Source organism: Lagopus leucura, unplaced genomic scaffold (assembly GCF_019238085.1).
Source record: "Lagopus leucura isolate 7727_CA_CO unplaced genomic scaffold, USGS_WTPT01 Super-Scaffold_100002, whole genome shotgun sequence".
NCBI lineage: Eukaryota > Metazoa > Chordata > Aves > Galliformes > Phasianidae > Lagopus > Lagopus leucura.
The window spans coordinates 79,689,091-79,714,835 of record NW_024962263.1 but is presented as its reverse complement, the minus strand read 5'-3'; the positions used below and the strand labels follow the sequence as shown (position 1 = coordinate 79,714,835).

The window sequence follows — 25,745 nt, the reverse complement described above, 5'->3', positions numbered from 1 at the left end:
ACATAAAAAAAAATAGCCAGCACTCTAAGGTAGCAGTTTTATCTCCCACAAGGGAGGGCACAGGCAGGGTGGGAAGCAGGGAGGGTGCTCAGTCCTCTCGTTTTAATTTCAGTTTTTGCCCACTCTCAGTTCACCCCGTGGTTGCAAAGCCATTTCCATTGTCACACCATAAGGAAATCTGTGTGTGCAGATGGGTATGCCACCGCACAGGGCACGTGCACTGTAATATGTGAGCAGAACATCCCACATGTACAGAATGAGCTGTGCTGTCTAAGAATGCACTACCAACCTGGGCCTGCATGCGAGGCTGCATCTTTTAAAGCCCAGTACAGAATACATTGGTTATCAAGCACTCAAGCGTGCACCCAGTGAGCAACATGTATAGATCTGTATGTACTTTCATACACAATATTTGTGTTTTATGTGTATTCACCTATATAGCATTATAGACACCGCTTTATATATGGAACATAAAGCACATACAGAGCATACACGCATAAACATACATAAGACATTGTACGCAAATGCAAAATATATCAGAAACATTTCAAAACATTTTCTACATCTCTTGGTACAACTCCATCTGTGTAGAACTATACATAATATTCTATGTATACAACCTGCCTGCTTACCTGAGTTTCTGTAAGAATATACCTTGCTGATGTATGAACAGTGAAAACGTTTGTAGTTGAAATACATAAGCATGCATACACGTGTAAACATTTATATTCTTTGGTAACAAAGCAAGGAGATGAGCTGGCTATGGAACACACGCGCATAGCATTGCTTTTAAACACATTTCCATTCTCTATTTTACAGATCTGTTGCTCCGCACAGCGTGTAAGCCGCAAAGCTCCCAGCCGCACACGCACACGCACATCCCCCACCGTCGCTGTTTACCCTGCAGGGCCCCGGCTGCCGCCCCGCCCCCCGAGGGCCGTCCCCGCGCTCCGGGGGCGGTGCCGATAAACACCGCCACGTGCGGCGGCGGCGGGGCCGGGCCAGCATCGCGCTTCCGGCAACACTCCGCGCGCCGCCCATAAATAACGCGGAGCGGCGCGGCGCCCACAGCCCTGCCGCCGAGGCGCGCGTCGCACCGGTCCGCTCTGCCGTTTTAGTACCGCTCGCAGCCCGCCGCCGCCATGCCGTTCCTCGGGCAGGACTGGCGCTCCCCTGGGCAGAGCTGGGTGAAGACAGCCGACGGTTGGACGCGCTTCCTCGATGAGAAGAGCGGCGGTTTCGTCGGCGACCTCAGCAGGTAGCGGCGGCGGCGCGGTGCCGGTGCAGGGCCCGGTCCCGGTGCGGTTTCTCCGTGTCTCGGCTCGTGGAGCGCTGTGCGCCGCAAGGGGGCGCCGTAGTGCGGGGTGCCGCGCTGCCGTTACGGCCCTTGGGGGGACGGGGCGGGGGGCGACGGCGCTAAGATGGACGGCGGCTTTGGGATGGGGGGGTTACTGGGGAGCGGTGTCTGCGACAAAAAAGCAGGAGATATACGGGAGCGAGTCCTTAAAGCGTCGCGTTTAGGGAGAGAAAAAATGTCCTCTTAGTCTCCCCGCGCTCTGAGGCGGCTACAGGCAGCCGTCTGGGATCAGGGACAGGAGGCGTGGGGGGGCGGTTTTGTCTCACTGTTGGGCTGTGGTCGTTCTGAACGCAGGCGGGCTGAAAGGAGCCCGCTGAACCCCACGCGGAACTCGGAGCGGCACCCCGTGGTGTGCGGGCTATGAAATAAAGCAGTGCGCACCCAGCTTTGTGATATGGAACGTCTCCTCTGCTTGACAAGACCCCTGTCCGCACTCCTTCACCCCCTCTAAAAATTCTCCGGGCTCCCCCGCAGCCTGCCGTGACCTGTCTTAGAGGTGGTATGGCCCCATGCAAAGCAGCAGTGATGTGGGATGGTGAAACAGTGCTGGAGGGGTTGCCTGCCTCTCTTTTGGTATCTTTTTTTCCCGATGGGTGGTGGGCAGTGCTGCTCCTAACCTTGCCTGGGAAGGTTAGGTCAGGGTGTTACAGTCCCAGATCCTTCCCTGATTCCAGTGGTCAGGGTTAAGGCTGATGACCTGCGGCCGAATTTAATCCCATAGAGTTGGGCTGAGCCTGGGGTGGAGGCTCAGCTGAGTCCCACCTGAAGCTTCCAGTGCTTCCTCCCCCTTGTGTACATATCTTAAAACCCTGCTGGAAGCACAAAGCTTTTGAGCTCATCACATGATGCTGTGCTGCAAATCACCTATGAGTCATCAGCCAGCATCTATATTGTGGTAAATAAATCCATAAAGCACAGTTTGGCCTGCGCTGATGCTGGGGGCGAGGGGATTAGCAGGGCCTGTTGTGTAGGAGAGTGGCTCAGTTCCCTGATGCTATACCTGCATGAGCTGTGCTGTGCCTTCACCCAGAGCTTGCCTCCTACAGAAGTAGAGCTGTGAAGCTCTCTGTAATGCCACTGTGAGGATGGGGGTGGCTGTTCAGTGGTATGCTGTAATTTAGAAATAGGCTGGGCAGTGGCAGCCTTTTATTCCTGATGCTGCTTGTAGTGAAGAAAATGTCAAAACAATCACTGCCTTGTGGCCTCGGGAATGTGCCCTTAAGGAGTGTCCCTGAAAATCTCCGGGCTCGCTGCCACCTTTGCTGAGAAGCTCTGGAGATATCCCTCTGTCCTTCTCCAGAAGCAGACATGTCCCTAGGCTTCCTGGTTCTCGAGCTGGGGAAGTGCGATGTGTCTGAAGCCATAAATCTTCCCCGGTTCATGAGAACCACAATTAATCTGACTGCAAAACAACCGAAAATCCAGAGGTGGTGAAGCGCTGTAAAGCTGCAGCGGGAAGTCTTTGCACTATGGTTGTGGAGCAGTCTGGCCAGATTGGTCCTGTCAAAACCAAACTCCTCATGCAGAGTTCCATCTTGCTGCCAGCAGAGCCTGGTGAGATCTGTGTTTGTTGGCACAGGTCTGGGAGGTGGAAGAGGAATGTGCATGGTGGTGTGGCTTGGAGCAAACAGGGATTGCTGTGAGACAGATGACATCCTGTTGTGCAAGGAGTTTATGTGGTGATTCTTTATCTCTTTCTCCCCTCTATACAAACTCTAAATCAAGCTTAGTATTCAAAGCTTCTATTTTGTAAGTGGTAGAAGTACGCCTGCCTGGCAGTGGCTATTGAATTGGGAATATTGAGGTTTGGTGTGGGTTCATACTTTTTTTTTTTTTTCTTGCATTAAGAAGCGCAGAGATGACATACCAGGCCTGGCAACGTCAGGTCCTGATTCCCAACTGTTCAGCATGTCAAGATGTCTTAGAAAAGCATTTGAAAATCTGGCAATACATAAACAGGGGAATAATTTTTCTCCTGTGCTGGAATTCATCCACTGCTGTTACAAAGGTTTCAGATTACAGTCATTCGGTAGGAAGTCAACAGTCAAGGGTGTGCTGTTGATGTGCAGAATTTAAAGCACCTCTTGTGCTTTTAGGCTGCAAAGTTCTACAGCTGCATTGGGGATGTCCATCTGGCCCACTGCTTATTTTGTGCAACTTAGGTAAAATAGGAGTTTGAACATCTCAAAGCTTCTTTGTCTGTTGTGTTGTCTGCTTTTGGTCCCCAAATGTGAAGCAGCACATGTTGGGGAAATGAGCAGTCAGGTCTTCTCACATCTAGATTGTTCTGACTCTGGGAACCAACAATTAGCCTTGGTCACTTCTCTGCTGTGTGTGCTGGTGGTGCGGCTGTGGGCTTGGCTTGGCAATCAGACCAAGCAGTGAAGGGAAGCAAGGAGCTTTGGTCTTCAGGTTTTGTTGCTTTGCAGGAGCCTGTGCTGAGTAGCTATCAGGTGTGAGCAAGTCTGTGGTGCTCACAACAATTTCAGAGCTGAAAATGTAAATGACATCTGCAGAGGAAGCAGCACTGGGTCCCTGCAGCTGCTGCACAGGAAGCTCACACTGTGCTGTGAGCAGCACAGAAGCACAGGTTGCAGCATCCCCCAGACCTCCAGGGAAGTCTCAGGCTGGTGCTGCCTCAGGGACCCTTCTCTTTTGGGTTTAGGCCTGCAGGCAGCCATCTCCCATCCTTTGCATGCTGCTAGAGCAGCGTTGGCAGCTCTTTCAGTTCTGGCTCAGTACTGCAGCTGCCCAAGGGCTTCTCAGTTTCACACTGCTGCATGGATCTACTGATTTGCAGGTCTGCAGAATGCGATGACCTCGATGCAGACAGTCTCTGGTCTTTCATTGCCTGAAGAAAATAAGGGGTTATAGCTTACTTTATTAATCATATAGTTAAAGCAGAGCTTCAGCAAATACCGAAGATGGACAGTATTGGGTGTGAGATCCTAGCTGTTCATTTGTACAGACACTGCTACGTGGGAAACCACCAGTCAGGTCTGGGTTTTGGCTGAACTGTTGTGCAAGCTTGAAAAGAAAATGAGACTTTGTTAGTAAATATTTCATGTGTATATTCCAGATGAATAAATGTGCTTGTATAGAAGTCTGTCTTGTAGGGATCTACCACCTACAGTAGAAGACTCCATTAAGCATAAAACAGCTTGAAGGGTGAAAAGGATACTGCCCAACAGCATCCCAATACTACTGTGCACTCCCTACTCCTGTCTGTTAGATTCATCTTCTCCAGTACTAGATGGGGCACTGAAGATTGTCAACAACAATACTGTTGAATGCAAAAACCTATGTGTAGAACAGCATATAAAGCAGTAGCATTAGAGCTTGTAATGAAAACCTGTGTATTCTTGCCTTAAAGGAAAGCTAACATTCAGCACACTGCAGAAATAAACAGAATCCTTGCTTTGTGTCATTCACAGCTTTTGTAAGAAGGAAGATCACAACAAAGAGAATCTCTTCAACAGCCTTAACTATGATGTTGCTGCCAAGAAGAGGAAAAAAGACCTACTGAATAACAAAGCCAAGATTCAGTGTAAGATGTCTGGGCATTTTTTTAATAAAACTTTTTTTCAGGAAGAGAATGGAAAATGCTTCAGATCCATTTTTTTCTGTGCAGTGCTTAAGTCTTCCAAACTATCTTAAAGGGCTTTGCGCCCATGTTTGACCTAAGAAGAGAACTTGGATTCAGTTTAATGTGAAGATTTATGCTTCTGTTAGTAATCCCTGCTTGGAGGAGTTATGCTTGTTGTGTTCAAGTTTTTGTCACTTGTATTTGTCAGAAGGAGGGTAATTTTTTCCTATGGTACATTCAAATGAACCAGTTCCAGCTTTTTTCCCCCTGCAGACTTTCTTGTGCACAGCAGACTGAATTTATTCTCCTTTCCATATGCATGTTGAGTACTAATCTATGTTACTGGAGGCTATAAGCCTGAATGTGTGCTTTGATATATCTCTTTGCATGGAGTGCATGAAAAAAATGAAATAAGACTTCAGCTTGCTCAAAACAATGAGAGGCTTGAAATCTTTTTGTGCATGCATTGAGCAGTAGAGGTCTCAGATGTCATCCTTAGGGAGGATGTGGGGATGCTGTGGGGACAGCAAGGTCTGCATTCGTCTGATTGCAAGATAGGTACTAGAGTTAGCAAAGGCTGCAAATGTAAACATACACAGAGGAAATGAGTTACCATTCCCACACTAGTATTAGCTCACTATGCATCCCCCAGGATTTCAGAAACATGCCAAAATCTGGCCCCTCTGTGCATTCAGTTTTCTGTGAATAAACAAATGTAACCATTGGCTGAATTCTGTTGTGACCTACTCATTTAAGAAGGGCCTGATTCAGGATCTGCATGCCTGTTGCTGAGGCTGGCTTTGTACCTGGAATCTTAGTACTACAGACTTACATCCCTGTGCCCTTAGGTGGGGAATGAGACGTTGTTCTCCTGGAATCCTTGAAGGGAAAGTTTTGCAGGATGGAGAGGATTTCTGATTTATGCAGCTGATGAATTGCTAGTGTGTGGTTTAAAAAAAAAAAAAAAAAAAGGGTTAAGAGCCTGTTTAAGAATGGGGTGGGGAAAGGACTGAGTGGTGCAACTGCTGTCACAGTAAGAATTTCTCTGCAAACAAGTAACAGCTTGTGGTGGATATAGGAAAGTTATTTTGGGGGCAATTCCTCCTTTTGAAGGAAGGGAGGGACAATTAGAAGTAGGAAAATTTTGGACCCAAAGAGGTTTTTCTCTTTTAGCAAGTTAGCCACAAGCAAAGTATGTTCCTCTCAGTCTGACCTCACTGCTAAAAGCTCTCTCCCACATGCCTGGTGTCTCATGACATTTTTGCTCAACTTCAAATTTGACATCCAATCCCAAGCCTGTATCCAAGGTAATAAATAGTTAATAAAATCAATAACAAAACCTGGCTGTCAGCCATGATTACTGTTTGGTACCAAAGAAGAGGAGGTGCCATGGTATATCTGTGACTGGCAGATTAAACATTTACAGTCTTCAGCTGCGTCACTGAAACATAACCCCTTTTTAAGGATCAGGGATGTTGTCTCAAATGAAGGGCTTTGGAAACAAAGCATCTCAGCAAGTTTTGGTTTCAAGTTCAGTGGTATAAATACAAAATAACTTGATTTGTGATAAAAGGGCAGCAAGTGTTGTTAGCAGAACAGAGATCCAGCCTGCTGTAGAGTGGAAGATTAACTGAGCAAAATATCTTTGTCTAAACAGATTTTCATCAAGAAAAGTGGATCTATGTTCACAAGGGGAGCACAAAAGAGGTGAGTGCCTCTATAGTTCATATTTGTTCCCTTTTCATACTGTTTTTTCCACACAGTGGAAGATAGTGTGCTGATATAAATCAGCAGAAACTATTAAGAGATAAGTGAACGATCTGGCTTGTGGTTGGAATTTCAGTAATGATTTTAAACCCCAATCAGGGAGCCAGGGCTTGCTGTGCAAGACTCTGTACGGGTGTTTAAAATATGACTTGTTTGCTTCCCTTGGTTTGAAAGAAAAGCCATTTGCAGACCCAGCCATAATACTGTTCTTGGCTTTCACCCAGTTCAGTCCTAATATGGAAAATCATTGGAATTCATCACAATGGCTTGCTTTGGGCTCATGGAGGGAAGTGGCTGTATGCAACCACCCTCTGTAAACTTGTGCTATATGTTGAGCCCTAGGAATGTCAGAATTGTTCTCCCTTGTCAATTCTGGAGAAATGGAACTGAGTTATCTAAGGTCACAAATAGAGCTTGAGTCAGTTTTGGGAAAATGCCACAACCTATGTTGAACCATGCCCACTCTTGACGTCAGTAAGTGCAGCTCCACAGGAGATGGGCCTGCCTCCTCTGCTTGTGAGCAAGTCCCATGGTTTGTACCCATGATCTTGCTAAATCAAGTTGCTCTGGGTCACGTCTTCCTGGTGCTGTCTGGATTCTTGTCTGTCAAAACATGACCCAGACTGTTTTTTTTTTTCCCTTAGCGCCATGGTTACTGCACCTTGGGAGAAGCCTTCAACAGACTTGACTTCTCCAGTGCTATCCTGGACTCCCGGCGATTCAATTATGTTGTAAGGGTGAGTGCGAGGCCAGGGCTTATCTCCGTGTTGGTGGTGGGGCTTCTGAACTGAGTGCCAGTTCGGTGGTGGGTGAGTAGGGGATGTTGGGCTTTGCTGTGTGAAGTGATTGAGAAGACGCTGTGTGGATAAACCCCAAAACCTACTGTAAGATCTTTTAAGATGGAGAAGGATAGTGATGATAGTGTTGATGGGCTGTCCTTATCCTAGCACTCCTACTATATTTTTAGTTAGGTTGTGATGAAGAGTTGAGAATTTCGGTTAATACGTAATTTCAGTTGTGTGGAAATCATGTTGGACAGCCAGAAAAATTGCTTCTAATTCCTGAGTTTTAAGCTCTACTTCTAAATGTTCCTATAACCCCAGAAGGAACATGGGCTCAGCATGAGCCATGAAGAAGTGGGGGCATCTTTTTATGCAAGGGGCTAAAATAGCTGCAAGCATCAGTGCTGGAGGGTTTGCCTCCTGTGAAGTGATAAGGGAGAGACTTTAGGGAGCTGAGTGTTTTGGGAATGAGAAAATGGGATGAACCTCTTTGAGCCCTTGATCTGAACTTGTCTGCCAAGGATTGTGGATGCCCTTAATCTTGTGTGACTGGCGGCAGTTTCAGTGGGTGAAGCATTTCATTTGCCCCTATGTTTTCAGTCGGTAGAAGTCATTGGTCCCAGGTTCCCTATGTGCTGGCTTTGTGTAATGGATCAGGGCTTCTCATTTCCCTCAGGTGACCAAGAAGCGGTGATGTTCTGGGGTATCTGCTATCCCAAGGTCTGCAGACTGTTTATGCACATGTGATCTGCAAATTGATCTCAAATTTCTGAATGCTTGTCAAGGCTTGGAATTCAATAAGCTTAAAAAAAAAAAAAAAGCTGTTATTAGCCTGAGGCTGTTTATAAACAGCTCCTTTTCACATTTCATCAGCCGTTAATCACTGGTGAGACACCAGCTGTCTAGGTTTTAGGTTATGAAGCAAGCATCAGTGGTATTGCTTTCCTTTTGAGTCAAGTCTCATAAGAAGTCAGTAAGGAAGCAGGTTCACCTGTTGTGTAGGTGACTGGGAGCCCTTGAAAAGCCCGGTCACCCTGGGAGGAGCATTGGCATTGGGAAGTAATTACTCACCCCACCATGCAGGATAAGGGTGATTGCTCGGGCAAAGTGTCATAGAGGTGGTGGTGGGGATCATAGAAGAGGCAAAGCAGGAGACAAGTTCATAGAAATTTGGGCTTTCTTAGTTCTGCTGTCCTGGGACAACTTGTTTTCCTGATTGCACAGAGAAGGTGCCTGCCAGAACAGATGCCCTCTGTTTTCTGCTATTGGATAAATATGCCACCATGTCAACTTCAGGGCAGTTATTTGGAAGAAACAATTTGTGCCAAGGCAATAACCCACAAGTTTTATTGTTCCTTTCTTTAGCAAGTATTTGGTACTCCAAAGATCACTTTGGCAGATTTTGTACCTCATGACTATGAAAAACTCCACAGAAATCACTACTAAGGAATTGGAGTCAGTGATTCTTATGAATCCCTTTCAACTTTTGATATTTCCAAGTCCAGCTTTGGGTTGGGGTTCTACTGTGTAGCCCAATATGACAATGATTTCACACAAGCCTGCAACCATTGGGCAGGAGGCCCATTAAATATTTTAAACTCAAATTTCACTGAAGTTGCAGTCTGATGGGACACTCAGGCTGACCTTTATTTTTGCTTTGAGGATGCCTTCATAAAAGCATACCAGACCTGCTGTGTGTCCAATCTAGTAGTGTTCTATATGGAAGTCAGTATTTATTCTTGTTTCTACAAATTACCTCTCCGAGCTTTTAAAACTAAGTGGTTTTAAGGATGCACCTCTACTGAGAAGTATGAAGCTTTCTAATTGATGTTGACTTGTAGTTTGGCTGATTAAAAAAAAAAAAAAAAAAAAAAACTGAAGCTGGTACCATTGGTCAAATGTAAAACTGACTTCTCAAGTGAGGGATTGCATTGGCCAAGTCTGTAGTGGACAGTAGCTTATAAAATGCCTTTTGTGCCCAATCTGCTCATGAAAAGCTCTGCCTAGATGTGGGTCCTTTTGCAAATTGCAGGCCTCTGAGAGTACACAGATGAGCAATCTGTCACGTGGAAAATGCCTTGAGTATTGGCAGGCAAACTTTTTTCCCTTCCCTCCCTCTCCTTGTTCTCTTTAGCTCCACCCATTGCTCAGGGTGTCTGATCATTGTCACAGTCAAATAAATACACATAAATACACATCAAATAAATGCTTTCCAAGCAGGAGAGTTGAGATGGAGGCTTGGGAAGAGTGTAAAGATGTCCACAGAGAAGGAGGGAAAGTAAACAGCTACAGACTTGAGATCTGCTGGCTCCTCCAAACTTTCTCTGTAGATAAGCTGCATTACTGCTGATAACAAAGTGGCCTTTCAGGCCTGAGCATCAACCTGCCCTTGCCTTTTTCAAAGCACTTATATACAAATACCTCCAAACGTAAGTGCTGCAGTGTTTTGGTGCTGATTTTTGTTGTTGTACAAAAATGCCTGTTGCTTAAGATGTTCCCACACTAAGTTTTTAGAGTTCCTAACAGTGCAGTGATCTGTTACAAAATGGGTACCTCCAGGTGAGGTGGAAGTGTGGGCATCAAAATGCACAGCAAATATTTTTTTCATAATTGTATATTATCAGCTGTGGCCACTGAGTTCATGTAACTGAAGAAGACATTTCTTCCAGCGTCATTCTCATCTTGACAGTGCTGATACAGCACTGGAAGTGCTGAGCATAGGTATTGCTGCCATGACCAGGTCCTGGCTGACAGCTTGAGCTATATAGTATCTACCTACGCGTTACAAGGAAAATATTCCCTTTTTAGAGCCAGTAAGGAAGGTTCTTTGATCCAGAGGACCCACACCGTGCTTTGTCTTGAAGCAGTCTTGGTTTCTCTGTTCTTAAAAAATTAACAAAGACTGAAAGTGTTCCTGTAAGCATATGCAATACAAGCAGAGAGAAAAGTGCCAGCAGCCCAGAAGCTGTTGGTTCTCCTTTGGGAACACTTTGTTCAGATGACAGTGAGGTTTTGCAGGCTGCTTCCTTCAGAAAGGTTTGTCATATGATGGGTGTGTGGTGATGTCTCAAGGGAAGGTGCTGTTTCTGATCATAAAAACTTAGGTCAGGGTAAACTGCATGGCACAGCTTTTCTGGCATAGCATGATCTAGACAGCGTGCAGCCTGCTAAAGTAGTCTCTAAAATTTATTTCCTCAGTTTTTATAGTGCTTAGCTCCAGGAGTCCTGGATTTGTGCTGCGCTGAAAGAGTATCAGCTCAATGCTGCCTCATGGAGATCTGTCAGCGCCTGCACTGTAGATCATTATAACTCACCCTGCTGTTGCTCTACCTTCCAGCTCATAGCTAATGTGACATTTCAGCCACGAAAAGTGAAGGGCTGCAAGAATGAGGGGGAAACTTTCATTGCAGTAAGTTTCTCCACACAGTTCCAACATGAGGAGCCAGCTCCCCAGCCCTGAGCTGCTGGGGGATTGCTGTGGGGTGCATTCCTTCTTAGCTTGGGCAGTTTGGGGCACTAAGATGTAGACTTACACTTGAGGAACTTGAGGCATATGATTTAACTGTTACAAAGCATTGTGCTTTTTGAGGTGAGATTCTATGCTCCTCAGTGCAGTGCAGGCCTGCAGATGCCCTTCTGGCTCCAGTGGAAATGCTGCTGCCAGTGGCATTTGTGCAGGAACCTCATCCTGTGCAGGAACTTCATCCTGTCCGTGTGGGGAAGCGAGCAGGTTTTCACTCAGCTGTAGAAGCTGCTGCTTCCTGCCAGTTTGCCAGATGTTCTGGAATAACCCACTGCATCTCTTGCCTCTTCTTGGCTGTTGCAGATCCCTGAGAGCAATTCACAACAGGCCAGGATTTCTATAGAAGCTACCAGGTCACTTTTTTTCAACTTCAGAAAATGGGAAAGAGTGAACTGGGATCTAAGGCTCTGTTTTCAGGAGGTGCTACAGATTCCCAGCTCCAATGAAAGTCAGCTGGAATGCAATTACTTGGCTTTAGAAAAGCAGGCTTTTAAAAATTGCGTTTAACCTTTCCCTTTGCACTCTCCCCTACCATCTGTCTGTCTCAGCTGAGCGTGGACTGGGCTTAGTGCTCCATGCATCACAACACATGCTAGCAGCTTTCCAGCTTTTTTACTCTACTCAGCATTAATCTGAATTCATCAGTCTGCTTTTAGTCTGCGTTATGCAAGTGACATTGTTGATTTGTATCATGCTGTAGACTCAAATTTGTCAGTATATAAAATGAAACTGAGCTCGGTTGGGTTTATGCCAGCCCTACAAGATCCTCATTGCACTGGAGTCTGTGGGACACGGATGGTTCCGAGCCTCATTCAACCCTATCACTTACCTACTTTACATGTATTATATGAAGACAGGAATAAAAATGTCTTTTGGTTTGGAAGGCCGATCAGTTGCTTCAGCCAGTGGTCCTGGGGGAGTAGAGTAGTCCTAGAAGCATTCACAACATAGTTTTCATATGGAATTTCATCCTGTGTTTATTGCTGCAGGGGGAGGAAAGTGACACATGACATTGTAACTGGTTCACTGAACAGAAATTGAACCTTGATAAACGCAGACAAGGCAAATTTGTATTTGTTTGGCTAGCTTAATTTTGTGCCAATTTAGTGTTCTTCAGGGAACCGAGATTTTTATCTTTGTTCCTCCTAAAGAATGGCCCTGGCTTTGAGCTCTTACAGTATTGCATTACGTGATACTTATCGCTGGGGATATTTTAGTGTGCTCAGCAACGGGCACATCGCTAACGCCCAGCCTGGAGGAAGCTGTCTGTGTGCCAGTTCCCGAACAGTGCAATCTGTAGGCAGCAGTTGTTTGTGCACAGAAGAGCTGATCTGGGTGCATGTGTGGCTAATGTACAGATGGAGTCTGGCAAGTTGATCGTTAGAATCACAGGCCTGAAGGCTTACTGGGTTAGTGTAAGCAGAGTATTGCAGGCTCATTTGGGAACGCTGTTTTTTTTTCTACTTCCTTTGGTACATGAAGAAATTAGGGAAAGATTTCTAAGATTTTGCCATCGTCTTGCAGCCTGGTTTTAATTTAAGAGTATCAGGTCTTTGAGGTCTCAGTTTTGCTGAGGGGTGTCGGTGGCTCTTCTTGCTGTGTGCACTAAATGCTACCCAGCACTCCTACATCTCGCTTCTCCAAAATGAGCCAGGAGAGCAGGCAGCTTGCCCTTCTCAAGTCTGTGCAGGTCGTTTTCTGTTTTGTTTTCTTTCAGTCATGTGAGGTGCAAGATATTAATAGAATGTAAACTCAAAGCCACCTGATGATGGTGTCGGCCTGGAAATTAAATGGAAGAATAGATCGGCTGCTCCAAACTGGCAGACGTGTGCCTGAGAGGAGCAGAATGGGTGAATGGCTGAAATAATTGCTCTCCCAGAGCGTGCTGCTCTGTGGCAAGCTGTGGGTAACTTTATGGGTGCATTCCTGTCATTCTTATAGCAGGGCAAACAGTTCAGCTCCTGACTTATCAAGTCTTATCATAAAACATCTTGGTTACTTGACACAAGTAGTTGCACCTTCTCTGTACTCTCTGTGGTGCCAGCAATAGGACACCGTAACTCCAGATAATAAAGAATTAATAAGCTAGTCATGCGGTAACGTGTTGATTGATTTGTAGCATAAAAGGTTTTTCCTTTCCCTTCTAAATTGAAACAGAAGGCTGTGTACATCCAAAACAAATAGAATGCCGTGTGGACAGTCTGTGTATTTATATAATGCTGGGGGGGAGGAAAGCTTGGGAGATCACAGACCACATGTTCTGCAGAATATGACTGCATGCTGCTCTTGTGCCAGCAGAGCCCAGGGAGGAGAGGGCATTTTCGCTGTGGGAGATGGCTCCTTTAGCAACTGCAACCCAAATCCAGCATCCTGCCTGTGTACAAGGCAGGCACTCTGTGATGGGAAATGGCAATTGAAAGTAAAAGTGAGTCTTCTCATTAGAGGAGGCTAATGAGTGAACAGGACAAACAGTGAGGTGAATGACTTGATATTGTTGCGGCTGCAAAAGCTGCATGGACAGGAGGAAATCTTGAGGGAATAAGGGTTTGTTTGGGGAGGGGTGCTTTGTTTTTAGTACAGTTCTTAACCTTTCCGTTGTGGTGACAGCACTCTGACAAAAGCCATGCAGCCAAGGAGTTTGACGTAAATCGAGGAGTCTGATTCTTATTAATGCCCCATCAATAATATCCCCATCCAAACTGGCATTCAGTCATGCTCCCTTATGATACTGCTTGTTTATGCCCCACTGAAGGTCGGTGACGTCTACCATTCATTGTTCCTTGGTGTGAATAGATGCTGTCAGTCTGAGCTGCTGTGGTTTCTCTGCATCTCTGAACCATGAAATCAAGTTTTTCTCCTGAAGATTGTTAAAGAACTCTTTTTTTTTTTTTTTTTTTTTTTTTTGTCCATTCTCCCCCCTTTCTGATGTGGATTTAGTTATTTATCTAGTTTTCTTTCCCCCATGTGTTAGTTTGCTCTGTTGTTCCATCTACCTTTTCTTCGTGCAGCTAACAAGTGTCTGGGCTGTTTTGCTGTGTCATGTGACCAGGAGTTAAGATTAGAAAGGTATCTCTGCTCTCTAAGGCTTGCAACTTCTATTTTTATCCACAGCTGTTGGAGCTGATAGCAAAGTCTCAGCTGACGTCACTGAGTGGCATTGCCCAGAAAAACTACATGAACATTTTGGAAAAAGTGGTGCAGAAAGGTAAGAAATGGAAACACTGAGGAGGAGGAGTTGAGTACATCAAATTAACTCAAACATGAACCACATCCTCAAGAATAGGCAGTGCAGGGTGGGGGAAGTGGGGGACACCATTTCTGCTTTCTGTAGTCTGTAGTTCCACTTTCTCTCAGTTCTGCAGAGTGGGGGGGGGGGAGGGGGCTGGGAATGAACGTCCATATTTTAGTAGATACCTGGGAGGCAATTCTTCCTTCTCCCTCTACCTTCTCTTCTGCTATCTACTGAGCCCTATTTCTGACAGCAGAAGAGAGAGCTGTTCCTACCCCCCAGCCTGGCACATCTTCAGTCTCTTTTGCTTCACGTTTCCAATTTCCTGTACAAAATGCTTCCACTCCTCTGGGGGAAAGTAAAGCTTATGGGCTGTTTCACCCCCTGAGACTCCTTTAGGACTGGACTGCAGTTAAGTGGGCTGCTTCTCTTCTTAGTGCTTCAGCTCTGAGTGAGCCCAAGGAATGGAGAGCACTCGGTGTGTACACACACTAACAGAATATCCTGAGCTGTCTCCCTGCCCCGCTGGGGTCAGTGGAGAAGAGGCATACAGATAACATCACACATGTTAGAGGGGAAAGCTAATTGATTTCCAGAGCCTGAAAATGGGAAGTGCTGTAGAAAAGGCAGGTAACTCATCTGCTTATCATAGGAAAATCTTACCATCTGCTAACCTGCTGAGCTTAGCTAATGTTTAAGCATTTTTCTCTGAAAAAGAATCATAGGCTGACTCTCTGGTGTGAATATGGAGCTCACTTTCCCTTAGAAACATGTAGATTCAGGAAGAGATTTGGCCGCTTTCCACTTATAAGCATTCCTTTTCTTCAAAAGTCCTTGAAGACCAGCAGAACATCAGGCTAATACGGGAATTGCTGCAGACCCTCTACACGTCCCTCTGCACTTTGGTTCAACGGGTCGGCAAGTCTGTCCTTGTAGGAAACATCAACATGTGGGTGCACAGGATGGAGACTATTCTCCATTGGCAGCAGCAACTGAACAACATTCAAATCACCAGGGTAAGCATGAATCCTGAATGCTAAAAATAATGCAGCTTCTTCATGAAAGCTCATGTAGTAGCTCTCATTTGGGTGGCTGCATACCATGGTACTTCTTTTTGGCTGTGAGGTTCTGTTTTAGCTGAGCTGAGCAGAAGATGGTCTTGCCCTCCTGAGAGTCTTGAGAGATGAGGCCTCAGTATGAAAAGTCAACTCAGTCTTTCTCAATCTGAGGAAATTGCCTTGAAAACTTATTTATCAGATAGTTGAGGCTTTTTGGTTTGTTTAATCCAAAATAAATTAATCTGAAATAAATGCAAATTTCCAAATAGCTGCATAACTTCATGCTTCCTGGCTGAAAAACATCAGTGATTCTTCCAGTAGTCTGGAGCTGACTGTTCCAGCCAGACAAGTCCTGCTTTCACAACATCTGGTTTTCCAACAGTGTCTGTGCAGATGGGGGAAATTACTTGATAAGATTCTAACCTGGCTTTGTGTGTAAAACAAACCTGAACTTGTTCCACTTCACCTTGAATGGGTGCTGACCCTGCAGAAATGCTAAATGCTTCCTCCTGTGCTGACCTCATCCGTGTGCCCATTGTAAAGCCTTCTCCAGAGAACTGTGTGGTGAATTTCCTCTTTGGGCAGACCAAAGTGTGCCCTGAGGGAATTTAAAAAGTTTGTTTCCCTGATGGCTTGACTAGATGTTCTTAAAGGATTGGGCAAAGGTCCTGCTTTTATCATTCTATGTGACTGTATTCCCTGGGAACATCAGGAAGTAATTTCCAGCCCTTCAGTTAAAGAATGATACAGGCAGCAGGACGTGGGAGAAAATGAACTCTGGGAGGACCCAGGGCGTTTGAAGAGCTGCAGAAGTAGCACTGCCTTGTGTGATGGTGGTCTGCCCCAGCTCTGCTCTGGAACATGTCCATCCCTGTTGGTGCCTTGCTATGGGGAGCTGCGCAGTGCCCGGGCACTGCTGCATTTGGTTCCTCCGTGGCATCTGCTTTCCTTGATGCACTGTATGTCAGCACCTACCTCCTGCTGCTCTACTTGGGAGTACAGTATGGCTTTTTCTCTACTTCACTGACTCTCAAAACCCACGTAAGCATTTCAGAGCTTAGCCTATCTTAGTAAAACTGCATCAAAATACTGCTGGTGAATGGAGCTGCCTATTCTGTACATTTGGTGTAAGTTTGCAGATAGTTCTCTGAAATGTAAGTAAAATAGATTTAGAGAGTAAAATAGATAGAGCTCGCAAAGCCAAACAATACACACCACTGGAAGATGACTTAAAGTCAAGCTAGAATGAAACCAGCTGAGTGGTGAGGAAGAAAGAGCAAGCCCAGTTCTGCTGCAGTCAGTTGCTTGTGTTTAAGAAAAAAAAAAAAGCCTGTCCAGAAAGTGACAACATAACGATCTGCTCTGATCTAATCTCTGTTCTTTTTCCAAAGAAAGTAATGTTTGAAAAGTCCTGGAAAGGAGTACTGAGGGAAAAGTAGCAGCAGATGAGTCTCTGGCTCTGCCTCAGAAAACCTGTATGGAGTTGCTTTAGTCCGACTGGCTTCCTCAGAAATAAGATGTGTGTTCCTCAGTTTGGTTATTTGTTTTTGTTGTTGTTGTTTCTCTTGTTAAACCAAGAGACTCTGGGTGTAGTTTGCCCCAAGTGGAACTTGTGTGGGCTCTCTGCAGGAGCGTACAACAGACAGTGTGGCGGGGAAATCAGTGAGAGGTGATCCAAGGCTGCAGCACATTCCTTCTGCCCCTAAGGATGACCTCAGTGTGCATTACCAGGCAGGGACACTGATCCTGCTGCATAGCAAATGAGAGACTCATCGGCTTCAGGAGTGCTGAAGCTTGGCTGTCTGCCTCCTCTTTCATTTCCAAAAGCACCAACAAGTGTCTGCACATAACCAGGCAGCGTGCTTGCAGCTTAACCCTCAGCATGTAGCGGTGGGGAGGTGTCCTTTTGTCTCAAGGGACAGCTACTGAGAGAGGAACAGAAGAGGAGCTGGGATCTGGGGATGAGAATGACTGTAAGGTAGAGAGCGTGAGGCTGCTGGGGGATGAGAACAGAGGAACAACTGTTTGTGTCGATCAGTGAAATAATTCACCGTGGCACTGTTAAAGTTATGTTGGTTATGGAACAGATACCCTCTGGAGATGACCAAGACAGTTCAGCTTATCTGGAGGAGCTGGACAGAAATGTCTTGTTTCAGTCGTTGATTCTTGCAGGTCCCCTGGGCTGGGGGAGAAGCAGAAAGCAGCGCTGGCTGAGCACCAAGGGGAAGGTGGGAACTGTTTATGTGCAGTTGTACTCTTTGTGCCCAGGAAGTCTCACATGCCTTTAGATGGCTGGAGATGGGACCATGTGATTCATAGCAGCCTCACGCAGCGTTCCCCTGCTGCTGACTGGCCTCGTGCTTCTCTTTTGAAACAGTTAATGGCCCTGCCAATTGCAAGGCGGGTGATGCGACTGCAGCTTAAAAATAGCAGCATCTCTGTGCAGGGTAAATGATAAACTTGGCATGTCTCTTCAACATTGTTTCTTTGAGGCTCAATCTGCAAAGCTGATGTTTGCCTTATTAAGGCTGGGGTTGATTTCAGAGCAGCTAGAGCCCACGTTGAGGTCTTTGCAGAGGCTTTGCTCCCATGGGTGCCTGGTTTGCTCCAGAGTTCAGGACCTGCTGATCCTTTGTTACCAGTTTGTTCTGGAGCCGTGCTGCTATGCAGACTTATAAAATAGTCCCAGACCTTGTGCAGACCAGGCAGAAGTGACTGGAAGTGAAGGTGGCTTTTGGCTCTTTGGGATGTGCTTTGGTGTGGCTGAGCAGCCTGCAGGACTGTGGCTGCTGGAAAAGAGGCAGGTTCTGCAGATGTTCACAGAGGAAAGATGAGCCCTGCCAGCAGTGACTTGGGAGTCCACACAGGGAAAATCCTGCTGTGGGTACTCATCAGCCACTGCTGTGGTTACAGTGGGATCTTGTGACGGCATGAGCTACAACACATGCTGGAAGTACATGAGGTTCCCAGCAGTGTGGGTGACAGAAGGCTGAAGCTGAGAATGAATGCCAACATCTCTTGTCTAGCAGAGATGTGGATAGTCATGCCTGACATCATGAGGAGGCCAGTGTCCTCCAGTGTCCTGCTCTTGTGGAAGCTGGTGGTGGCATTTCTGGGGGCAGAGTGGGTGTGAGAGGGATGAGAGAGGAAGAGGCATAGACTGTAACTCTGTTTCTGCCTACTACTGTAATACGTATAAATGTACTCTTCCTTGAAGGTATCTCACATCCTTTTCTGGGGCAGAAGGTGAAATGTCTCTTCATTCAAAACAGTTTTTTCCTGCATAAAAAGCAATACTTGAAGTAGTAACATTACTGCAAGGTAGAATTACTTGGGTTTTAGTCTTGCCTGAACTCAATTTTATTTTATATTTTCCAGCCTGCCTTCAAAGGAACTACCTTCACAGACCTGCCATTGTGTTTACAACTGAACATCATGCAGCGACTGAGTGATGGGAGGGACCTGGTGAGCCTTGGTCAAGTGGCTCCCGACCTGCAAGTGCTCAGCGAAGACCGGCTGCTGTGGAAGAAACTCTGCCAGTACCACTTCACAGACAGACAGGTATGAGGAGATGCAGATTGCTGTCAGTTGCCTGTTGTAACCCGTTAGTGAGTGAATGCACGTTGATGGGATGCTCAGATGTTGGATCTGAGGGCTGTGCTGCAAGCCGATAATACAGGCTGGCATGAGAATGGTCATAAAGATGATTTATGCAAAGGGTTTTGCATGCCACAGCAATGATTCCTTGAAATAGGAGCCTGAGGAATTAGTCATAGGGTGAACTTCTTCATCCCTAATCCAGGTGGTAACAACTGCAAGTCATGGCTGTGTCTGTCCCACGTGTGCAGTGAAAACGTGCAGCCAAACTGTGGCGTTAACTGCCGTGTCCCAGGGACTGACACCCTCTTGGAGAAATCTCAGTGGATGTGGTGTGTGAGCAATGAGTTGTACTCTCCTGCCCTTTAGAGCAAGAAATCCCCTCTGAGCTGTTTTGTGAGTGACAGGACAGTATGTGGAAACCAGCCTTTTGGTAATCTCTTGGTCTTCTAAAATTAAAAACTAATGGAAAAAAACCCTCACACCGATCTGTTTATGCATGGATGTGTGGGGCATTTATACCAGGCCTCTACATGTCAGGGACTGTGTGCCAGATTTCTTTCTTGACTTGTTTTATTTGCTGAGGTGGGGTCTGACTTTGGAAGTTGTTCTGGGGAAGTCATTTCTGTTTAAAAGTACATTCAAATCCCATATCTGCAACTAACGAACCCAAGAAGAAAGCTAGAGCTCTCTCAAGCTGATAAGACAAATCACAGACTTGATTGTCTGACACTGTTAAATGCAGTTATGCTTGCACTCCTGCCAGTCGGTGGCTAAAGTAATATGAAATAGCTCCCAGGCTTCATATGGTAGTATTCATGAAATGAATCTATACCCTGCTGATGGTATTATGTGAGGCCATTGCTCTCAGGAAGTTTATTACAGCTGGGCATTCAGAGCAGGAGTTTCCCTGGTGTTACACAGAAACGTTATGGGACCAGCAAGGATGGTGCTTAATTTATGCAAGGGAGAAGAGAGCACCATGAATGGAGAAAACAGTGTGTTTGGTTTTTTTACCTTCTGCAATTACCACCTCTTTTTTCCAGATTCGCAAACGGCTAATCCTATCTGACAAGGGACAGCTGGATTGGAAAAAGATGTACTTCAAGCTCATAAGGTGTTACCCACGGAAGGAGCAGTATGGTGACACACTGCAGCTGTGCAGGCACTGCCACATCCTCTCTTGGAAGGTATGAAGTGTTGGTGGGGCTGCCTTGGTTGGGACAGGGGCACTCAGAGCTTCCTCTGATTGCAGCAGCCTAAAGGAGTTGCAGTTCCTTTGCCTGCACAACCTAGTGTGCAGGCACAGGAAATATCTTGGCTCTCCCTCAGCTATTGAGACCCTTTTGCCTTGCTTCAGACTTTCCCATTTTCTCTACATTGAACAAATTGTGGCCATCGAGGCCCAAAGGGAGGCAGATGGATGTAGTGCAGGGCTGCCTGCAGTAAATCATGCTAGTGCTGCCCACAACTCCTGCCACTCATTCCATGGAGGTGAGTGAAGGTCTTGGCAGGGGGATTAGCTAGAGTGAGAGCTAGTGGCTACCAGACAGACCACAGCACAATTCTGTTTCCCACTACATTGATGTCCACAGCATATCCTCTAGATCACTGGCTTCTGATCCTTCAGAGAAGAGATTGAAAGAGTGGGGTGGATCTTTGCTGGCTTTATTTCCCTTGATTTGACAGTAGCCCCTAAAATCTGAAGCACTGTTCTGAGCCGTCTGGTTTGGCAAGAGCAGAAATATTATTCTGGGCTCTGCTCTGTTTGCAAGCAAGGCATCTGGCAGAGTGGCAGCATTAAGCTGGCTGATGTTCTGGAACCCCTTCTGCAATCTCTCTAAATGGAGTTGTTTTCTCCTTTCCCAGGGTACTGATCACCCTTGCACAGCCAACAACCCAGAGACCTGCTCCACCTCTCTTTCACCTCAAGACTTTATCAACCTGTTCAGATTCTGAACTTGAGTCACCACAGCTTAATTGATTCTTACAGGACACTTTATGCCACTGAGCTTGGACACTCCGTTTGTAAATAGTGTAAATATTCATGTTTGTGTGAAGCTCCTGAGTCAAGGAACAAGAGGTTTTCGGAGATGAAAGGTGAAATTGCTCACTGATGCTCAGCACTTAAGGAATACAGACTTCCATAGGACTGATGTATAAATGCAGATGTTGTACAAAGTCCCTTTTTTATGATCAGAGTACAAGATACAGGGCAAAACCTTCATTTGTGTTTTTAAAAGTTAAAAATGAATTTGCCCCACAACCATTGAGAACTCTTTTGATTCATTTCTAATAATTGAGAGAAAGCAATATGAGGCTAGGACTGTTGGACTGCTTCTCCATCTGGTTTTATTTAGCATGCATATTTATAAATGATGTTTTAAAAGTATTTATGAAAAATATCCCTGTGACAAGTTTAGTAATACCTTTTTTTTTAAAAAAAGGAGACATTCTGAAAGACTTCACATAGAACTCTAGCCTGCTTACAAAAGAATCGCACCATACCACTTTCTACCTCTAACAAATTGAGTACCTTTCAAACAAAAGTCCAGTGTACAATGTGAACTTTTGTATTTTGTACAATGATTTAAAGGGAAATGTTTGTGACAGTAAGCATCTTTTCTCACATTAATGCTTACCTCTTTATGTTAGTTTTCTTGCTCTACTCAGTGCTTGAATGCCTCGATGATGGGCACTATATAAATACCTAAGACTTTACTCCGTCCTCTTTTAATTTGTTGGTTTTATGAAAGATTGAGTAAAAGGGAAGAGAAGCCACAAGGATGAAGATTATCCAAAAGGGAGGAAGTTCCATTATAGAGAAACAAAGGATTGAGTTTTTAATCTAGCAAGGTAAATTTGTATCAACTCCACTGGGTTAATTGCACTGGATGAAATCCCATATGTGGTTAGAACTTGGTTCAAGCCCATGTCCTCCTTGTTTTCCAAAATATATGCTGCTCTATATTCTGACTGCTGTCAAGTGAATTAAATCATCTTAGAGCTGGTTGGTTGTAAAGAGAACAGGGCCACTGAATCTTGTGGAATGATGAGGTTTCCTATTCATTGAAAGACTTAGCAGCATCCTGCTTCATTTCGTACTATTGGAGTTCAGGATGATGAGAAAGCAGGAGTCGGTCAGCATTTTGCTAAAAACTGCAGTCAAGGCTGAGGTAAGCAAGGGATTTCCAGCATGACATTTAACATCTTTGGTTACTTCTGTGTGCTGAGGAAAATGGAGAAGACCTAGTCTAGTCCCTTCATCTTCCAGTGCTGACCTGTTCATGGGATCTTTTAACGCTACTCTAGAGCTAAATTCTCAGTCCTGCTGAGTAAGTCGATAAACTCCAGACATGATCTCCACTTTTCACTGTGGTGGAGCTAGAAGATTCCAGCTTGCATGTAACAACTTGAAAACCTGCATTGGAGAGTTTTGCCATTTGCCAGAAGATTTCCTGTATAGCACTTTCTCTGTTGTGTGATGTAAGCAGGATACCTCAGAAGGGTAAATAATAGTGGGTTCTGCGTGTCCGTGTACAAAGAATTGTGAGGAAGAGGAGTACTCAGGACAATTCAGGAAGAACTACTTGAGTTAATTACTGTTAAATATTCTGTTCCTTTTTTTTTTTTTTACGTTTTTATAACTGACTTTTAACACTTTTCTGCAGCTGTTTATATTTTAAATTGTCAATATTTGCATTTTTGCAAACTAAATCACTTTGCATACCCTGGAAGAGACTCAAAAAGAGAAGAAATGGTCCCTCTAGGTGGAGCAGTGGGGAAGAGGGTAGGAAACCTGGGAAGGAGGAAGCTAGGAAAATGCTGCCACGAAACTGCTGTTCTCCTGCCTTCCTGCAGCAAGCCCAAATTTTTGCTCTTCTAGAGTTCTGTGAGCCAGTGCTGCTCATAGCTGTGGCTTAGAGTTTGGCATCATCAGAGATGAGGAGAAAATATGGGATAGGGAACTGTATTTGTTTCGAAGCTCTCTCCATCAGTTGCTGGTGAAAATAAGCATGGTGATAATGTTCATGTCAACTGAAAGTGATTTAAAAGCTGTTACTTTGGGAAAATGAACTTGTGTTTGTTTTGGGGGGATGCTTATGAGTGAGGGAGGCCGGTTTCTGTTTTCATTCCCATATTGGTGTCAGTGGGTTGATGAGGATGAAATCTGGCTTTGTGAAAGAGGACATTAAGGACAGGAACTTGCAAGTGAATGACGTACTGACACTGTCTTTGGAGACACTTGCTGTTACTTTTTCTAAGAGGACATGTATGACCCTTCCACCTGCTCTGGACTGGGGGTGGTTTGGTTTGATTTATGGACCCCCCCCCCCCCGCCATCTATAGCAAGCCAGCCTCTTGTGATGGAGTTGGCATGAGATGCTGGGGCTTTCTGTACAGTCTGAGGCCGTACTCATCAGATGATGCTTAACCAACTGTAAGCATCTGGGTCACACTGGGTGGATTTTAAGTTCAGGTTTAAATCCAGCCTGCCCAACAAGATGGAAAATCCCAGCCTTTAGCTGTGGTCCAGGAACACTTTTGCTCTCCCTGTTGTCTCTATCAGCCTTTCTCTGGTCTTGAGTGAAGAGTTTATGCTGTGTCCTCTGCCCAGTGAACTACTTAATGTGCAACTGAGGCTCCTACTGGTGAAATTTAATTTCAGTTTGTGTTTCTTCTTAGTACTGTGTAGATCTTAATGTGATGAAGATCAGTCCTGATACAACTTGTACATTGCTCATCCCAAGTCCTGGGATATTGCTGTTGGTGTTCCAAGCAGCAGAAAATCAATTCAACCACTGTGCAGCACAAGAAATCTGGTTGAACAATAAGAAGCAGAATGTGCCTCGTTCAGTTATGGCCTCAGTCACCAGCAGCTGTCAAATCAGAACGTGATCTCCTTGGGAGACTCATTGTTTATCATGTGGCTGGTACGGGGAAGTATTGTGGGGAATTCAATACCTTAGTCTAACTGCTTAAACAAAATGATCAGTATTTTGGCAGTGCAAAGACATCTGTTTGCCTTAGGATGGCAGGGCAGGAAAACCAGCTGGGATAGCTTGGGTCTCCAGGCAGGATGGTGTAAGGCTGCTCTCACACACAAAAAGGAACTTTTTATTTTAGGACAATTCTGGCAAAGCTATTGTGAATAGGAAACAGGCTTTTACTTGTATTTTGGAAATAGAATGTTCTTTTCAAACAGTGTCTCAGCTTCAAGTTGGTTGATGCGTTCCCATTAGAAATGCATTGGTTCTTACACTGTGAAAAGAGGCTTTTTCTCTTTTTGGGGTTTTTCTGCTCCCAGCGTATGCAGAAGAAAACGCTTTATCTTCAGAGGTTAAGCAGTGTAATGGTGTAGAGCCATGGCACCATGGAGAGGAAAAACAGATCTATGCAGGGGAGATCTTTGTGTTCTGGCTTCCTGAAGGGGCAGGCATTCAGATTTTCTTTTCAAGAGGCACCATTTCAGCTGTACATACCTTAAGCCATTTATATTATCTATGGCATGGTCAAGTTTAATCCTAAAATGTGTGCAACTCCTCATATTGTTTGGGTTTCTTTTTTTTTTAATTGTGAAAGTTTCTAGATCCTTTTGCTTTGTGTAAAGTGATTAGGAAAAACTTGTATTGCTCTAAAGACACTGCTTTGTATGTAAACATTTAATTGCACCCTGCCACTTTCTGTATATGGAAGCATCTTTTTCTATCCTTTTCCTTCGCCCCAGGTTTTTAACTGTGTTCCCGTTTGTTTGACTTCAGTTACTCTTGCAAAGCTCTCTCCTGGTAGAACATACACAGGTACTACACCAGCTTTTCCTGACCAGAAAATTCCTTGGCTCTTAGCAGCTAAAATTTGACTTAGAGCAGGAACAATTCACATTCTGTGAAGTAGCTAATAAATCAGACGTGCTGTTTCACTCTTATCTGCTGTTCGGTACAGTGAACCAGAATTTTCTTCTGGGGTTCTTCTTACAAACCCTTGCAGCTTCCCCACAGAGCAGCACCTTGCCAAGAAGAAATAGCTTTGAATTATAAGATGTCAGTCTTCTGAGATGGCCTGTTAGCAAAATGCAGACCCAGCAGAGGTCGTGGCTGATGGAGTTGGTGAAGAATGCCAGTTACAAGGCCGCAGACCGCTGTTCTGCTCGTGCTGCTTGTAACGATGCTAGTTAAAGGCTCTGCAGACTCAACCAGCCATTCACACATCCAGCAGCACGTGGCTGCCGGGGTGTGAATTTCTTTACCAGTGCCTGATCTTTATTCCCTGTCTTCCTCCAGTGATCTCACTGGTACCAAACGGGCTTTGCAGGATCTGGCTCTAGGGGGGACAAATCCATCTCGTCTTTGACATAGGCAGTGTCTACTCTAGGAACACCATGACTGCCAGAGGGATTCCCCTCCGTTGACCAAGCACTGCCTTTTCTCTTCCTGGAAGGGCAAGTGAGGGTGGAACTTGCATGTCTTTAGCTGTCATGAGTGGTGCAGAGTACTGACACTCTGCTACCAAGGAAGCGTTTCAAATTGAATGGCAAATGCGCTCGTCTAGGAATTAATCCACGGTAATTATAAGTACCTACTTACATATGGAAGAGTGTGCTCTGTTTTGTTTTTCCTTAAAGTTCTAAGTAGAGATAATACGAAGTGAAAGACATCCCTTGTATGGTAAGATTTCTGTTCAATATTATTGTGTGGTTAAAATCCTTCCATATAAATTTGCACACTTTTTTTCCTCTTCCCTTGCATGTTCAACTGATTTTTACAGCTGTTCTGTGCAAACAGTAATGTATTTTTTTGTAAAACATTTTTTGACACTGAATTGCAATAAATGTTCAAACAATTGTGA

The 25,745-nt window shown here is 45.1% G+C and overlaps 1 protein-coding gene across 1 annotated transcript; it reads left to right on the top strand.

Annotated features, from left to right (window-relative positions):
- Nucleotides 1-1,083: 1,083 nt before the first annotated feature.
- Nucleotides 1,084-25,745, top strand: FBXO32 (F-box protein 32). The gene is made up of 9 exons (XM_042869179.1): nucleotides 1,084-1,258; nucleotides 4,792-4,904; nucleotides 6,601-6,650; nucleotides 7,355-7,447; nucleotides 14,127-14,220; nucleotides 15,076-15,260; nucleotides 18,681-18,863; nucleotides 19,946-20,089; nucleotides 20,769-25,745. The coding sequence occupies exons 1-9, from the start codon at nucleotides 1,143-1,145 to the stop codon at nucleotides 20,856-20,858; spliced, it is 1,068 nt and encodes a 355-aa protein (XP_042725113.1). The 5' UTR covers nucleotides 1,084-1,142; the 3' UTR covers nucleotides 20,859-25,745.

What these genes read in the sequence shown, in the direction of transcription:
- FBXO32 (XM_042869179.1), top strand. Translation starts at nt 1,143, where the DNA reads ATGCCGTTCCTCGGGCAGGACTGGCGCTCCCCTGGGCAGAGCTGGGTG. An exon ending in TTCGTCGGCGACCTCAGCAG is followed by an intron (nt 1,259 to 4,791) that starts GTAGCGGCGGCG and finishes TGTCATTCACAG; the next exon opens with CTTTTGTAAGAAGGAAGATC. An exon ending in GCCACATCCTCTCTTGGAAG is followed by an intron (nt 20,090 to 20,768) that starts GTATGAAGTGTT and finishes CTCCTTTCCCAG; the next exon opens with GGTACTGATCACCCTTGCAC.